The following is a 17,222-nucleotide window of genomic DNA, read 5'->3' as shown; positions in this document are numbered from 1 at the left end:
GTCAGCCGTATTATGTGTGATTAAGGGCCCATGCATAATTTGGTATAGATCTAAATGTCCAATGCTTCAATTTAACTGGATAAGTTCCTTCCATCTTCCTTTCATGACAAGTATTTTAGTTTCATCAATTACCATTGAACAACACTAGGGCTGATTTGTAGATTTCATCCAATGTCAAAAAAAGTCAATCTTGCTTTTTCCAAACCACTTCAAACTGTGGAGATATTATCACCTGTAGGTATATGTTTTACTCCTAAGCAAGGGTGAGGAATCAGAATATCATGTGCAAGGCTCAAGTTGACGCTTAGGACAGAACATGCAGAGTAAAAATCGTTTCCTTCCATATTCAGGTAATAGAAAGCTGACAATTGTAGTCCTGCCTTTATGGGATGAAAACAGTCCCTTTACAATAAGTTTTCTGAAAGGGAGAACAAATAGATAATAACTCTTCTGGTGACATTATGATACACTGGCCAGTGTGTTTTTGGCGACTGATTAAAACATAATCCTGTGAATCAGATTAATTCACTTGCTGAGTGTTCATTTGCGGCATCCCTCTGTTGGGTCTTGGGGGCCCTCCACGACCTAGAAGACAAAAATGGCATTTGGTTTTTCTTTCAAATATTATTTGTTTTGCCTTCAAGCAGATTTTCATCTGAAGTCAAGAAGCATGTGGGCAGTTTGTCACCACATTATTAGGTTTAAGAGGTCAATTCTTCAGTGTTCAAGTTTCACCTGCCCTGGGAGCTGTCATGCATAAATTTGTGCATGTTCTCTACCAAAAGAAGAGTAGAGCTAATGGAGTATTCCACCAGTACTCATTCATTCATTCATTCAACAAGTATTTATTGAGTGCCTACTATGTGACAGGCACTATCACCAGGCGTTGGGAATAGATACAGCAGTGGAGACAGACAAGGACCTGCTCTCATGGAGCTTACATTCTAATGTACACGCTAGCTTACATTTCAATAGTCACATCATACTATCAAAATTAATAAAAAGCACCAGAATGAAAACAGACCTTATTATCTAAACTGTTAAAAAATAAACTACACAACATTCAAAGTTGTATAATGACTTATAACAGATAGAATAACTTTATACATGCTGTTAAAACATTTGTAGCTACCAGTTAACTCAACTTTCATAAAATATGCTACAAAGTGAGAAAGAACATAACCTACATTCACATGCAAATGTCCTTTGACATTTCAAGTCAGTAATTTCCAAGTGATCCTTAAATAAATCTTTAAAAAAAAATGCACCTTTCTGTTGTTCAATTTCTGCCAGCATTGAAATCAAAGTACTATGCAAGACCTCTTTTAAAACACATTTTATACAAGTCATGGCCAATGTCCAGAGGATTTTAGTCATTTAACTGCACCCAAATCAGAGAGCCATTTAGAACTTTAGATTATGAAATGCTAGCTCTGACTGGTAAGTAAATTCCCAACAGAAAGCAGTTTTTCTAACTTAAAAAGTTAAAAAAAAAAAAAAAAGGTACTTCCAGAATATAACTTTTACATTAGTTTGGAAGTTAAGGATTTTGTTTACAAACCAGAAATAACATACTATTATGTAATTTTGCCCAAAAGGCAATGAAAGTTCAATTTGTTCTATCGCTTCTAAATGGTTCTCTAAATATAACTACTACACCTTTTCTGGCCATTAAAAGGTTTCTGGCACTAAAATATAATAAGCATGTTTCAAAAATTAAAGAGGAATAATAAATTTATATAAATGTTCAATCTCATTCCAAAAATGTCTTACAAAAATGTTTCAGTAAGTACTTCCTAAAAACATTTAGCAGGTTTTTGGCCCTTAAAAATAATTTCCAGTTGGAAAAACACTTTTTCTAACAAGGAGAAAATGTTTTAATTTTCAAGACAGTATATATAGTAACAGGGAATATCATTCAAAAAATTAAAATTTGGATTTAAGTTTAGAAACAGAGCATTTCATTTAATCCCTAGCAACAAGTCTAGAAAGGATAAATGTATTCCTAACATATAACCTTCATGCAGACTATGAACAGCTCTCTTCCAAGGCCAGAACAGAAGCTCCAATTAGGAGCTAGGATCACCACCACAAAATATTACCTCGTGGGGCTCCCCGTGGTCCACTCTGCCCAGAGCCTCGCTTGAAATTCTGCTGATATCCATCCTAAAAGACAAACTAGTTAGTACTGAATAGAAAATGTAATTTTTTTTTTTAATCTAACCATGTATCTGTGTTTGTAAAACACAGAATCATTCTTCTTTATTCTCCCAGATATTTCAGTATCCCAGTTAATCTATTCTCATAAGCATTTTCTAGCATTAAAAAAAGGTGAATCACTGTCTTTAAGACTTTATGAGTTCTACTAAGTGCTCATAATAAAAAATAAGTAAATGCTCAAGTTACTGAGATCCATTTTGCCAATTATCACTTCCATCATTGGTTTACTTAAGTTAGATTTAATATCGCTTTACCTACCCGCTGATAGCCAGAGTAGTCCCGGGCAGCACTGAATTGAGACTGCGTATAACCACTGTTTGGAGTGTTAGAGAATGAAGGGCGGTAACCATCATAGCCACCTAAAATACAGGATAAGAAAATTATTTTCTAGCTTCAAAAAACTCCAAATCAAAACTTTTTTTTTTTAAAGCATTATCAGAACAGAACCTTAAAAGTAGTAAAAGCTCACCCAACTTGTTTATTAAAATTATTTACCTCTGAATCCATTGGCAGGGCCCCGGTATCCATTCATCAAGCCTCTGGGCCCCCGGGAGCCTCCACGAGACACACCACGGCTATTATAGTAGGGCTGACTACTACGTGGAAATCCAGTGTTCTGCTGCGGAGGCTGCTGGTGGTTACCAGTCACTGGATGGGACTGATCCTGGGAACCATGGTAAGTGCCAACCACTATAATAAAGGAAAAACAAAACACACACACACACACACATATATATACTTACGCATGAGAACAAAGCTTACTATCTGTTCTCCCACTCTTCTGACTTTGTTGTTGTTAAGTGTTGTCTAGTCAGTTTCCAACTCATAGTGACCTTGTATATGGTTTCCAAGGAGCAGCTGTTGAGTTTGGACCACCAACCTTGTGGTTGAAACCAACCTTGCCTGGGCAGTGCTTTATTTCAGTCTAAAAGTTTAATTAGGTCTTTAAAGAAATGTACAAGGAAAATGACATTATAAAATTAAGTTCTCTTTTTCTTATCTAGTCCTGGTGTGGCGCTATAGGATAAGCACTAGTTTGCTAACCATAAGGTTGGCAGTTCAAACCCACCTGTCATTTTTGGAAACCCTGAAAGGGCTGCTATCTGAACCCATAGCACTTAACATTAAGTGTCTATGGAGCCCTTAAAGATTTGACTGCTAACTGAAAAGGCAGTTCAAACACATCCATTAGCTCTCCACAGGAGAAAGACAGGGTGAACTATTTTGTAAATTGACTCAAAGGCACCAACAACACTACTAAACACCTTACACTGACAAGTACCTGCATCTACCTTTCTGTTGTTGTTAAGTGTCCTCAAGTAGGTTCTAACTCATAGCAACTATATAGAGTTTACAAGAAGTGGCTAGTTAACCAACCTCGTGGTTAACAGTTCAATACTTATTCTATATAATGCCAAACCAGGCCTCCACCTTTTGATACTAACTAGAGGCTAACAAGAATTCAACAGTACAATTGTCATTTAGTGACTTCTCTTTGTTATAAGGCTCTTTAATGGGTAACCATTTCTTATAAACCTCCCTTGGTATTTGGTGAACTACACAAAACATGCTCTTCCACAGATAGCTAATTCTGATGGAAAATTCAATTATAGAGCTAAATCAGAAAGAAACCTTATCGTAAGATTCCATTTCAAAGTTGTCTTCAACACACTCGAAGATTTGCACAGTATGTCTTACATCCCTTTCCCCCACAATGGAGTTAAGTGCTAACAAACTAGAAACTTTCAAAAATAAAATATGGAGATACATTTTCAGTCTTATATCAATGTTCCTAGTTCACAGCAGGAAAAGTAAGCAGATGGCAACAGTACCTTTGGGAGGTGAGGGAAGTAGCAGAACAAAGAAAGGTCCACCCCTCAGGAACAATAATGGCCACTGAAGCCTCTAGCCAGACTCACATGGCCTTTTCTCTCCCATGTTTGGGCAGAAAAGAGAAGTTGTAATGACTTGAAAATCTTTTTCTGACCTATTTTAACCTCACAAAAACCCTACATAAATTATCAGTTCATAATGTTTGTTTGCAAGAAAACTAAACCACCATTTGTGATTTTTGTACAAGTTTTACTAATTAAACTGACACAATGAGCACCAATCTACCTACTGATGATTACTTGATTTTCTGCCAGATGTCATACTGGTGGTGGTGGTTTGCTAGGGAGAGTATGTGCCAACTCACAGCAAATCTCAACTTTTTCAAAACCACAGAGAAACTGGTGGATTCACACTGCTGACTTTGCGGTTCAACAGCCTGACATGTGACACAACCAGGATTCCTTAGGTATCACACTAATAGGAGTGAATCAATGAGCAAATAAAAGTAAAATTTACTTAACAAGTTTAATTCCACGAAAAATATATACCAAAATATGGGCATTAAAGTTACTGGACAAAAGGCCTACAAAATATATGCAGTTCACATGCAATAAATATGAACCTGCTTTAACTCAGTAACAACAATGAAGTATTCACATGTCTTATATTACTAAAAGTAACTCTTGAAAATGGCATTGTAGTCTCTGATGTCATTAATAGTCAGTAACTGGTATGGTGCTGTAGGATAAGCACTGGACCATAAAGTTGGTGGTTCAAACTCACCAGGTTCCTCCTCAGAAACCCTATACAAGGTCACTATGCATTGGAAATGACTTCACAAAACTTAACATCATCATAATGAAATGAAAATAGTTAATAAAATGACACTAATTTTTCTACCTGTTTGAAGCTGTTCTTGCTGAAGCTCTGTTTGTTCTACTTGATGAGGTTGATTGGAAAAGCTCTGGTTATAACTGGCCTGGTACTGATTTTGCTGTTTTAAAGTTTCTGGTTCATTAACAGGAGGAACGGGGGCATTCATATTGAACACCTGTATGCGGATAAATTAAATGATTAGTTCATCCATTTATGCTAACAATTTCTCTATTTTTAACACAGTTAATGCAGGTTTTTACTAAAACACAAAGAACATTACAAGAGTATCACACACATAGTTTCATAAAAGGAGTCCTGGTGTGGCACTGCAGGTTAATGCACAAGATTGCAAAGCCATTTGAACTGCAAAGTCGGCAGTTCAAACTCATCAGTTGCTCCTTGGAAACCCTATACAGGGTCACTATGGGTTGGAACTGACTCGACAGCACTTAACAAGTATTTTTCAAAAAAAATCCCTTTTAATTTATGCATGTCAATGTGGATAAAGATATATGTACCATACAGCACTTATCAGAGTTAGAATGATAGCGGCTAGTGAGATGAACGGCTGACCTTGATATCCAATGCTTATCCCTACAGTGCCACACCAGGAGATAGGAATAAAAAAATCTTTAAGAAAAATATTTTGAATTTAACTCTATGAGCTTTCACTTAAGCACCGATTTATCTGTATATCCACAATTATGATATGGAGCACATACATCATTGTTTTCTAGAATTTCAGCAATTTAGAGATGCTTATTAAAGAATCATGGTTAAAGTATCCTAATGTCTAAAATTTACTTTGAAATATCTTGAGAAAAATTAAGCAAATATGATAAAATATAAATGATTATTAAATCTAGGTAATGCCTAGTCTACTTTTCTGGGTATTCTGTGCAGGACAATATGATGAAGAAATTTTGTAGACAAATGTTTTACTACATATATATCTCCCACAATTACAATAGAAAAGTAAAGCCAAAATAAATACATTAAGGAGATGAAAGACTCAGATTTCTCTATGGGGCTTGAGATAAGTCTATTTTCCATTAAGTACACTCATCCTACAGTTAAGGATGGAGTCCTAGTGTGAAGCTGTAGGATAAATAGTGGAACGCTAACTGAAAGATTGGTGGTTCAAACAAATCCACCAGTTACTCCTCAGAAACTCTACACAAGACAAAGTCAATGAGTTGGAACCAAGACAACTGGATAATTTCAAGCAAAAAGTTAAATCAAGACTTTTTGTTGAGAGCCTAGTATAATACACAATACATACTAGACACTTTGTTGAACTAATTTGCTTACCGTCTGCATGGATTGGAATGGAGCTGCATTTACATTGATCCCACTGCTGTGTAAAGGTTTGCTCGTCCCAGTCTGGAATACTTGAGGCTGAGACGCAGCAGGAAGGGATGATGTTGCTGTAGTCTGGTCTGTATTTAAAGAGATTGTGGCCTAAACAAAGTGAACAGATACAATTTAGTGGTAAACTGTACTCACCTAAATCCACAAACTCAACAATTTCATAAAAGGAAATCACTAAAATTTATGAATTCAATAAAAAAGTAAAAGTTACTATACTAATAGCAATTTACCCCTGCCCAGTTAATGATTACATGCCTCATACGACCTGGAAATAGAACTTGCCTGAATCTGGTCCATTGGTTCCTTTTGTGGTCGTTGCTCTGGAGCATGGGAAGGCTGGTACAAGGGCTGAGAAGAGGTATATCCCTCACTTGTGGATGAAACCAAAGGAACCTAGACAGAAGTAAAATAATCAATATATTTTATCTATGAAACCAACTTAATGAGTACAAATTTGTAATTGTTAAGGGCTATTGAACCAATTCTAACTCATATGTACTCTATATAGGGTTTCTAAGGCTGGAAATCTTTACTCGAGCAAAAATCCACGAAGACCAGGTTTACTGGTACAATAAAGAGGCGGAACCCGAGACTATAAGCCCTTCGTGTCTGAAACTGCCCTTTCCAACCCCACGCCCCTGGCTCAATTTTCAGTCAAACAAGTGTGGTGCTGCATGATCTCAGCACTGGAATGAGAACCACAACGTCAGAAGCTCAAACCTACAAGTGTCTCCAAGTTTCTACAGGGTCGCTATGAGCTGGAACCAACTTGACAGCACATAAACAACAACAATGGGGGGACAACATAGCACAGTATGTACACAATGATTCAAGATCAAAAGGGCAGCACTGACCCAAAGGTAAAGTCCAGAGGCTTCAGAAAGGAGGAGGAACAGAAGCAAGAAACACAGGGATAAGTGACATTACATTAAGGGGATTACAACAAATGGGATGAAATGATGTATGATTTGTTGAATGTAAAACTAATGATCTATTCTGTAAACCTTTACCCAATTTGCAATAAAAAGTCAAAAACGACATATAAATGCAACTGGTTTTGCTGTGTATATTTTCACCAAAAATAAAGAACTGAAAAAAAATGTTATCACTCTTACCTGTGTAGCTTCCGGTTGTACAGAAACTTGATTAGGTTGAGCATGTCTAGATTCAGAATGAACTACAAAATTGACAAAAACTAGTTATACAAAATATTTCTTAAGAGGTAGCTAAATACTTTTTATTTGGTTGCTAAAAACTGATTTCAATAGCCATAATAAATATTTTAACAGTCATTAAATTGTATACCGGTTTTCACATGGGTATTTTGGTTCAGTGGAGAGTGATTATTATTCAACTCTAAATGATTCATTTCATTTTGGATTTTTCAAGAGTAAAGTAACATGCAAAAATGTACTAAGAACCTGGGGACACCTGAGCCCATGGACAAAGACTAGTGCCAAGAGTGAAGCATCCAGCTGATATGAAGTGAGGGGAGATACACAATAACACCCAAACTTGCAGAGTACCCATCTGACCTAGCCTCAACGGCTTGATATTCAGAACTCGACTAGAGGAAGATTTAAAAATCAAAAACAAAAACAACAAGCAATTTTTGATAAAGGAAGTGAGGGTAAATCACTACAATTTGATGAACTTGACCCTATACTCACTGAGGCAGTAACTCTAAATTCCAACAGAGAGGGAAGGAGTCTTAACATCAAGTATCAGTTATCAATGCTATCCCCTCTGTACACAGGCTAGATAGGGACGGGCAACTTAGACATTGGCTACCTAAAATGGGGGGTGGGGGGACCAATAAAGGCACAAAGTGACTGGCTTACAAGGTTTCAAGAGAGAGTTTAGTTTAAGAGTGGGGGGGGGAAGAAAGTCCCTACACTGAATAGTTTTTATCTTGTCTAGATGGGTCTGGTAAAAATAAAGATGGGGATAAGATTTTTATGATTCAATAGTGAGTAATAGTTATCATCAGTAATTTTGACTGTCACAATTTTAAAGGAAGGAGAGAGTGAGCAGCTGAAGACTCTAGATTCATGGAAAGAGAGGGACTGAAAACTGGCGGCCAGGAAGCAGACTTGCAGAATGTGCCCTTTGGTGGTATTAATTATTACACATGCCTGAGTGTTTTTAAAAAAAAAAAAAAAAAGAGCCAAAGTGAATAGAGAAATACTGTTATTTGATGCTACATGGAGGAAATTATAATCATTGTAATCAAACAAAGTGTATGATTTTTTTAATGCAAAACTGATGACCTGCCTTATAAACTTCCACTCAATTCACAATAAAAACTTAATAAATAAATAAGACTCAAAATTACTAATGGTCCTGGAGAGAAGGTCCATTTAACCAATGCAAGGTGACAATGCTTTAAATTTAAGTAATTATTTCAAAGTGTAGGACAAGTAAGACTTCAACTACCTTCTGATTTCTCTTTCCCTTTCACCTTAAACATTCTGTTCCCTTCCCACTTTGTTACTGCACTTCACTTTTATTTAGGTTCAAAATTTGTCCTAGAAAGCCTCAAGCATCCTTCAGAGAAAGACACTTCTATTATTTTATTTCTAGGTAAATTTGGAAATTTCAAACAGGCAAAATTATCTGTAGTGTTAGAAATCAATAAACGGTATCATCATGGGATAAGGTGAGCAGGGGGAAACACAGAGTACAAGGGAACACAAGTGGGCTTCTAAAGTGGTGGCAATATGTTTCTTGATCTGGGTGTTTATAAAAATCCATCAAATTGTATGTACAATTGAATGGATCTGTGTCTATTGTAGTGCAGTAAAAATCATGTAATCTCTCTTCTTGTCATAATCTGTTAATTCCCACCAAACAACGTTGCTGCTCTGCTGGGCCTGGGTAAGAGAAGGTGGGAAAAGATATTGATAGGATGACATGATTCAGCTGTGTATGTCAGCAGAGTTAATTATAATTATAAAAACTTGAAACTATTAGCATGGGTTTAAAATCGAAAAGGTTAACAGTTGGAATCCACCAACTGCTCCTTGGCAAGCCTATGCAGAGTCCCTATACCCTGGAAGCCACTCAGAGGTACTTATAGCAGCCAGCAGCATCTCACAAGCAGGAGGGGGCAATCTCATTAGCATCAAAGAGCCAGGAGTGCACTGAATCCTTTGGCCCCTGAGATCCCTGCACAATGAACCTTCTTGACCCAGGAACAGAAATCTGTGATACCAAAGGAGTGACAAAGGAGCAGAACCAAGAACCAGAGCACAAGACATGGCAATGGACTTCCCAGCCCACAGAGCAAGTAAAGAGTGACTCTGGGCAAGCAGCTTGCTTGTAGAGTGGGGTGCCTCCAGGCACTTACATAGGGGAACTAGAGCCAAGTGCCTTCATCAGACTGAAGCTGATGGGTGGACTGGTGTGACCCACTGACATTTATCAGCAGCTGACTAGGAACAACTGTGCTCTGAGCATTTCTGACCCTGAATTGTCCTATTAACTTCCGTAATAAACCCTCTAACAGTTGAGTACAATGTTTAAGTCCTATGTGGCCACTGCGATCAGTGGACTGTCAAACCTAGCTAAGAAAATTGTGAGCGGAATGTGTGTCTCATATTTTTGCCTCTTCGGTCCAATGAAATTATAAAATTCATATTACAGAAAACACAAGAGTGTTTCATATATTAAAAGATACAAGATCCAAAAATTAAGCAAGCAGTAAAAGGAAGAAAAAGAAAAATTTTCAAAAACTTCATTAATACCCCAAAGTACTGACCATAAACCTTACAAATCAGTTTCATATAAACATGCACCATTACTAACCTGGAGGACACACCAGTTGGGGCATGTCCATGTTCTGTGTAGGGTTCATGGGTTGTGCAGATACTATGGCAGGATCAAGTGTCTGGTTTTCAAAATCCAACATTGAATCCTACAAATTAAGGTAGGATATGAAGACATTAACTCAAACAAACACCTAAATTCTCTGCTATCATATTTGACTAAAAAGTATATACCTGTATGAAATTATAAGGCCCCTGCATTTGCGCCATAAGGTCTTGTACTCGCTGTCTTCTCACAAGGGGATCTACCTGTGCCACTGGAGCCAAAGAGTGGGGCTCTGGTACTGAAGGAGATGCAGCCTGTGGTTGCTGCTGGAGTGAATTTACCACCTAAAGAAACAGTATAATGGGGAAGTGTTCAAGCAAAGGAACTTGATCAAAGTTTTGTTTCAAAAATTAACTAAATGGTAGCAGTTAACCAAGAGTGGTGCAAGGTCACCAAAAGGTTCAAATTCATATCCTCCGTGATATGCTTCCATAAAGATACTCAATACAAAGGGGATCACCGTGAGCTGAAACCAACAACAAAGTTCACTGGGAATCAAAGGAAATTATAAATGGGACTAATGAAACAGAGATAATGACCTGAAAAAGGTTAATGTCAGTAGGGAAATAATTAAAAACAAAAATAAAACTTCATACTCCACGAAGTCTACAGTCTGTAGCCACACAGACTAAGTTACGTGGAAAGAAGAGTTCAAGATGACATCCCCACAACCCCTATGAATTTAGTGTCATAGCTCCGCCCAGCACCCCTCACCCAAGGAGGTCTTTCTGAATGAAGATTAACCACACGGGATCCTGGTTTCTTATAGAATAACCTTATGCCAGTAAGGAGCCCTGGTGGGGTGTTGTAGGCTAAGCACTAAAGTGTGCTAACCACAAGGTCAGTGGTTCAAACCCACCCAGTCACACCTCAGAAATCCTATAATTGAGTTGGACTGCAACAGACTTGACTGTGCACTTAACAACAGTAATAGACCAATTGGGTTACTTCACATTTGTCAACTAACCTAGAGAAACTTTTGCAAACAATTTTTGTAACCACATCAGCAAAGTGATTACATTAAACATCTACAGGGCATAGGGATAAACAAATCATTTAAAAAATAAAAGTACCAATAATGCAAAAATAAAACAATCATCTTAATGGTTCTCAGGAAATATAAAAAATATTAAACAAAAACTTCAACCTTATAACACAAAGAATTTCAGCACTCTTACCTACCTCAACTGTTTCAACTGTCCACTCATCTACCTGCTCCTTTTCGCCACTGCTGAACTGTGTTTCTGCCATGAATTGTCTATTGACATACTGCAAAGCAAAGCAAATGTTTTGAGACCTCTGTAGAAAAAGGCAGAAAGGGAAAAGGAGCATTTGGAAAAAAAAAAAAAAAAAAAAATCCTACCTCTGTTGATTCAACTTCACTTTGTTCAGTATATTCCTCTGCTGGCTCAGGTTCTAAAAGGTAAAAAAAAATTATACAAAAAAACTGTGAAGAAATCTTAAAATTTTTGTCAGCAATTCAACTGAAACTCAAAATGAGTTAGGTAAATTACCATTATAAATCATTGTTTGTTACAAAGTTACTAGTTAACAGTAAATTTCTGTGTTTTACCACCCTTACAGTAATAAATTTACAGAGACTTCATCATTTACTTAAGACTCTTTAAAGTTGATTTAAGGGCATGACCCACTAATACATAATCTTCCCTGGTGTGGCACTGTGAGCTAACATGCTAGATTACAAGGTTAGTGGTTCTAGCTCACCAGCCACTCCTAGGAAGCCCTATATAGGGCCACTAGAAGTTGGAATTGACTTGACTGCATTTAACAGTTTCATTTATTAGCTAGCTTTATACAAATTCTTGGGAGTCCTTGTGTGGTGCTGTCGTTTAAGCACTCAACCACTAGGTCAGTTTGAAGCACACGTTGATAGTTCAAACACACCAGCTGCTCGCTCCCAGAAACCCTATACAGGGTCGCTCTGGGTCCAAACTGACTCGAGAGCAATTAACACCACCAAGATCATACCCGTTCTTACCCATGTTCCAAACACGATACAAAAAGGGCAGGCATCAAAAAATTTGGGGGGAAATCGAATGGAAAAGTAATAGAATTTTCCCACAAACTTTTTGAAGCCCTCTAAAATAAACATCTCATATACATTGTTTCCTTTTACTATTTTTTATATTCTGCACAATAATTCTATGGCAAAGGTCCTATTTTCTCCAAAGATGGTTGGTAATTTTCTCGAAGTTACACAGCTATTAGGTAGTAGAGACTAAAATCAAGATTTGAATCCAGGCAGTATGATTTAGAATCCACACTTTTAAACCATTACAAAAATGTTCCATTCCAACAATGTTTCCACTGAACTTAGACTTGTAAATTCCTCTTATTAGATGTTAGTGCTGTGCTAGGTGTTAAGATCACTTGCTGTTAAGGATCGCTCCATGATAAAAAGACGAACTATCCAACCCATGCACTATCACTGCAAACAGCAACTCAGTTGAAGACATGTCAGACAAATTCTATTTGAAAAGTCTTATAATCAGTAGCATCCATGCATATTCAAAGTCCAGCAATAGAACAAGAACACACTACTAAAATAAGTGACTAATATCCAATACCACCAAGAATTAACATTTGTGCATTTCACCTTAATATTTTATCATGCTTAAAGTTTCTTTTTAAAATCTGAACGAACATAGGTAGGTAATAACTAAGAAAGTCTACACTTCAGACCTGTGGCAAAGGAAAATAAAACCAGACTCCCAAACTTAAAATTGAGATCCATCCAAGTACTCACCAGCTTCAGCTACCTGTTCTTCAACTGTGGGTGCTGAGGCTGCTTCCTCTTCCTCACATAAACCATTTTGGTGATTGTGGGTACTATCAAAGTAATTTGACTGAAAAACACGCTCAACAATTTCCTTTAGAGCTTTATCTTAAAAAAAAAATTAAAAAAAAAAAAATTTTTTTAAAAGTTATGCATATCTCCAGCACCACACCAAAACTCCAACTGAAAACACACACCAATTAATTTTAAGGACTAATGGACCATTTGAACTTCAGCCACCATGACCATGAAACCCAAAACACTCCCCTGGTTACCACTGCCAGCCACTATGAAAGGAATCACAATAGAGGGTCCTAGATAGTGTGGGAGGAAAAGGTGGAACAAGACAGAATCTAGAAGACCAGGCTTACTGGTCTGACAAACTGGTGAAATCTTAAGACTATGGTCCTTAGTCACTCTTCAGGCCTGGGAATGAACAGATTCTCCTGTTTCAACTTTCAGACAAAGACTAAGCAGGTCTACAGCGTGAACAGTAAGTAACACCAGGGAGATACACACTCCTTACTTAGAACAAGGCTGGGGGATCTTTTTTTTTTCCCCAAGCGGGCATTTGGATATTTGTAACATCATTTGTGGGCCATAAAAATTTTCTACTTAAAAGTGAGCCTGCTATAATGTGATGGCTGGAACTGTGGTTGCCTTGAAAAGGCCAGACCAGATTATTTTAAGGGTCTTGGAGTCCTGATGTGGTGCTGTGGGTTAATGCACCAGACTGCAAAGCCATCTGAACTGCAAGGTAGGTGCTCAAGCTCACCAGCCGCACCTCTGAAACCCTAGTTAGGGTCGCTATGGGTCGGAACCGACTCGATGGCACTTAACATACAGCCTCTTTGATTTAAGTCCCCATACAAGATCATAGAGTTGACCATAATGATATGAATGGAGAAAAGCCCATGGGAGAAAAGCCCACAGAACCTTCATTTGCTGATGGGGCACAACTAAAAATGAACAGAAACAGCTGTAAACATCCATTGAAAAATTGGAACATGGAGTGTACGAAGTATGAATCTGGGAAAAATTGGAAGTTGTCAAAAATAAAATGGAACACAAAAACATCAATATCTTAGGCATGAGTTGAAATGTACTGGTATTAGCCATTTTGATCTGACAACCACAAGGTTTACTATTCCAGGAATGACAAATTGAAGAGGAATGGTGTTGCATTCAACATTAAAAAGAACATCCAGATCAGTCAGGAGGTACAACGCTGTCTGTGACAGGATAATATATCCATGAGCCTACAGGGAAGACCAGTTAATACCACTATTATTCAAATTTATGCACCAGCCACTAAAGCTAAGGATGAACTAGAAGAATTCTAACCAACTTTTTCAATCTGAAATTGATCAAACATGCAATTAAGATGTATTGCTCATTACTGTTGACTGAAATGCAAAGGTTGGGATAAAAGAGGAAGAATCAGTAGTTGGAAAATATGGCCTTGGTGATAGAAATGATGCTGGAGAACGCATGATAGAATTCTGCAAAACCAAAGATTTGTTCATTTCAAATACCTTCTTTAGACAGCACAGGAGATGAGTATATACATGGACCTCACCAGGTAGAATACATAGAAATCAAATTGACTACATCTGCAGAAAGAGACTATGGAAAAGCTCCCTATCATAAGTCAAAAAAAGGCCAGGGGCAGACTGTGGAACAGACCATCAATTACTCATATGCAAATTCAAACTGAAGCTGAAGAAAATGAAAACATGTTCACAAAAGCCAAAATATGACCTTGAATATATCCCACCTGAAATCAGAGATCATCTGAGGAACAGATTTGATACATTAAACACTGAAGACCAAAGACCATAAGAGTTGTGGGATGACATCAAGAACATCATACAAGAAGAAAGCAAAAAGTCATTAAGAAGACAAGAAAGAAGGAAAAGGTCAAAATGGATATTAGAAGAGATACTGAAACTCGCTCTCTAGCGTAGAGATGCTTAAGCAAATGGAAGAAATGAGGTCCAAGAGCTGAACAGAAAATTTCAAATATCAGCTCGAGAAGATAAGCCAAATATTACAGCAAAATGTGCATAGATCTGGAATCAGAAAACCAAAGAGAACACTCTACATTTCTCAAGCTGAGGGAACAGAAGAAAAAATCCAAGCCTCGACTTTTGTTATTGAAAGATTCTCTGGTAAAATTATTGAATGATACAGAAAGCATTAATAGAAGATGGAAGGAATACCCAGAGTCACTGTATCAAAAGGACATGTTTAATGTTCAACTGTTTCAAGAGGTAGCATATGATGAAGACCAATGATACTGAAGGAGGAAGTCCAAGGGGCATCAAAGGAATTGGCAAAGAACAAGGCACCAGAAATTGATGGAATACAAATTGAAATCTTTCAAGAAAGTGAGGCAGCACAAGAGGCACTCACTTATCTCTGCCAAGAAATTTGGAAGACAACTATCTGGCTGACTGACTGGAAGAGATATGTTATTTGTGCCCATTACAAAGAGGTGACCCAACACAATGCAGAAATCATCGGACAACCTCTTTGATACCCCATGCGAGTAAAGTTTTGCTAAAGGTAAATACAGAAACAGCTACAATCATACACTGAGACACAGAACTTCCAGAGGTTCAAGCCAGATTCAGAAGAGGCCGTGGAACCAGGGATATTACTGCTGATGTGTGATGGATCTTGGCTGAAAGCAGAGAATATCAGAAAGTTGTTTACCTGAGCTTTGTTGACTACGCAAAGGCTTTTGATTGTGTTGATCATTACAAGCTATGGACTACATTGCAAAGTATGAGTATTCCAGAACACTTAATTGTGCTCATGAGGAATCTGTACCTGGACCAAGAGGCAGTTGTTCGAACAAAACATGGGAACACTGAATGGTTTAAAATTAAGAAAGGTGTGCCACAGGGTTGTATTCTTTCACCATACTTATTCTACCTATATGCTAAGCAAATAATACAAGAAGCTGGGTTATAGGAAGGAAAATGTGGTATCAGGATTGGAGGAAGACTCTTTTAACAACTTGCGATATGCAGATGATACAACCTTGCTTGCTGAAAGTGAATAGAACTTAGGTATGGATTAAATCTCAAGAAAAGAAAACAAAAATCCTCACACTGGACCAATAAACAACATTCTTAAAGGATAAAAGATTGACGTTGTCAAGGACTTCATTCTCCTTGGATCAAATATCAACACTCATGGAAGCAGCAGTCAAGAAATCAAACGACGTATTATTGTATTTAGGCAAATCTGCTGCACAAGACCTTTTTAAGTGTGGAAGAGTAAAAAAAGGTCAGCTTGAGGACTAAGGTGCGCCTGACCCAAAATACGGTATTTTCAATAACTTCAAATGCACGCAAAAGCTGGACAGTGAATAAGGACGACCACAGAAGAATTGATGCTTTTGAGTGATGGTGTTGGAGGAGAATATTGAAAATGCCACGCGCTGCCAAAAGAACCAATAGATCTGTTTTGGAAGAAGTGCAGCCAGAGTGCTCCATGGTGAAGAGTAATGCTGGCTGCGATAATTAAGGTTATGTGTTAACTCACTGGCCATGACTGTCAATTCATCAGTTATGTAAAGATTTATACACAGCATACAGACATGTGGGGAAAAGAAACTAAAATATAAACAGTAGATGAATTTAGACTTTTACAATTTCCTTTAACTAACAAAAGACACTTAAAGGAAACAAACCAAAATGTAAACAGTAGATGATTTAAATTTTATGATTTTCTTCAGTTTGCACTACATTTAAATAGAAAAATGTTAAGATTGTTAATTATAAATTCAAAGTTATCAATGATACTCACAGGTTGTTCCACATACAGTTTTTTCCTTGCCTTCCAGTAAGTCCCACAGGTGAACTGAGGCATGTTCATACTGCTCATTCAATCTTATAAAATAATCACATAATAAAAGTTAGTAAAAAAATCAAATAAAAATTAATTACATTTTTCGTAGTCAACAGTATTTAGAAATTTCTACTATCAAATATCCCTATACCTCAAACTCATGTCCCGTTCAGGGTCCACTAATTTGTAGAATTCATCCAACAATGATAATTCTTCTTCAGACAGTATCGGCACTCCACTCAAACCTTGTTTCAAGTCAGTTCGTACTTCATCATCTCCCAATTTGTCCAAAATGTATTGTAGCTCAAGTACAGTTTTTAAACGTTTCTGTTCTGCTTCTTCTCGCATAAGCTGCTCTCGACGTGCCGTCTTCTTTATTGTTTTCTGGATC

At 37.3% G+C, this 17,222-nt stretch overlaps 1 protein-coding gene across 2 annotated transcripts in view; it reads right to left on the bottom strand.

Moving 5' to 3' along the window:
* Positions 1-520: 520 nt before the first annotated feature.
* Positions 521-17,222, bottom strand: part of CAPRIN1 (cell cycle associated protein 1) — a 35,867-nt gene continuing 19,165 nt past the window's right edge. Inside the window, exons 4-18 of one of the 2 annotated variants that reach the window (XM_006864879.1) lie at positions 16,983-17,221; positions 16,790-16,872; positions 12,941-13,078; positions 11,537-11,589; positions 11,356-11,442; positions 10,302-10,457; positions 10,108-10,216; positions 7,416-7,477; positions 6,583-6,693; positions 6,241-6,390; positions 4,954-5,104; positions 2,716-2,910; positions 2,479-2,579; positions 2,103-2,166; positions 521-585 (exon numbers count right to left, since the gene is read on the bottom strand). In XM_006864879.1, the coding sequence (XP_006864941.1) occupies positions 521-585; positions 2,103-2,166; positions 2,479-2,579; positions 2,716-2,910; positions 4,954-5,104; positions 6,241-6,390; positions 6,583-6,693; positions 7,416-7,477; positions 10,108-10,216; positions 10,302-10,457; positions 11,356-11,442; positions 11,537-11,589; positions 12,941-13,078; positions 16,790-16,872; positions 16,983-17,221 (1,764 nt within the window). Of the gene's footprint in view, positions 586-1,526; positions 2,167-2,478; positions 2,580-2,715; positions 2,911-4,953; positions 5,105-6,240; positions 6,391-6,582; positions 6,694-7,415; positions 7,478-10,107; positions 10,217-10,301; positions 10,458-11,355; positions 11,443-11,536; positions 11,590-12,940; positions 13,079-16,789; positions 16,873-16,982; position 17,222 lie in introns of those variants that run through there. The other variant, XM_006864880.1, reaches the window with a different exon arrangement.

The sequence above is a fragment of the Chrysochloris asiatica genome, unplaced genomic scaffold (assembly GCF_000296735.1).
Source record: "Chrysochloris asiatica unplaced genomic scaffold, ChrAsi1.0 scaffold00072, whole genome shotgun sequence".
NCBI lineage: Eukaryota > Metazoa > Chordata > Mammalia > Afrosoricida > Chrysochloridae > Chrysochloris > Chrysochloris asiatica.
This window is presented reverse-complemented; position numbering and strand designations above follow the sequence as displayed.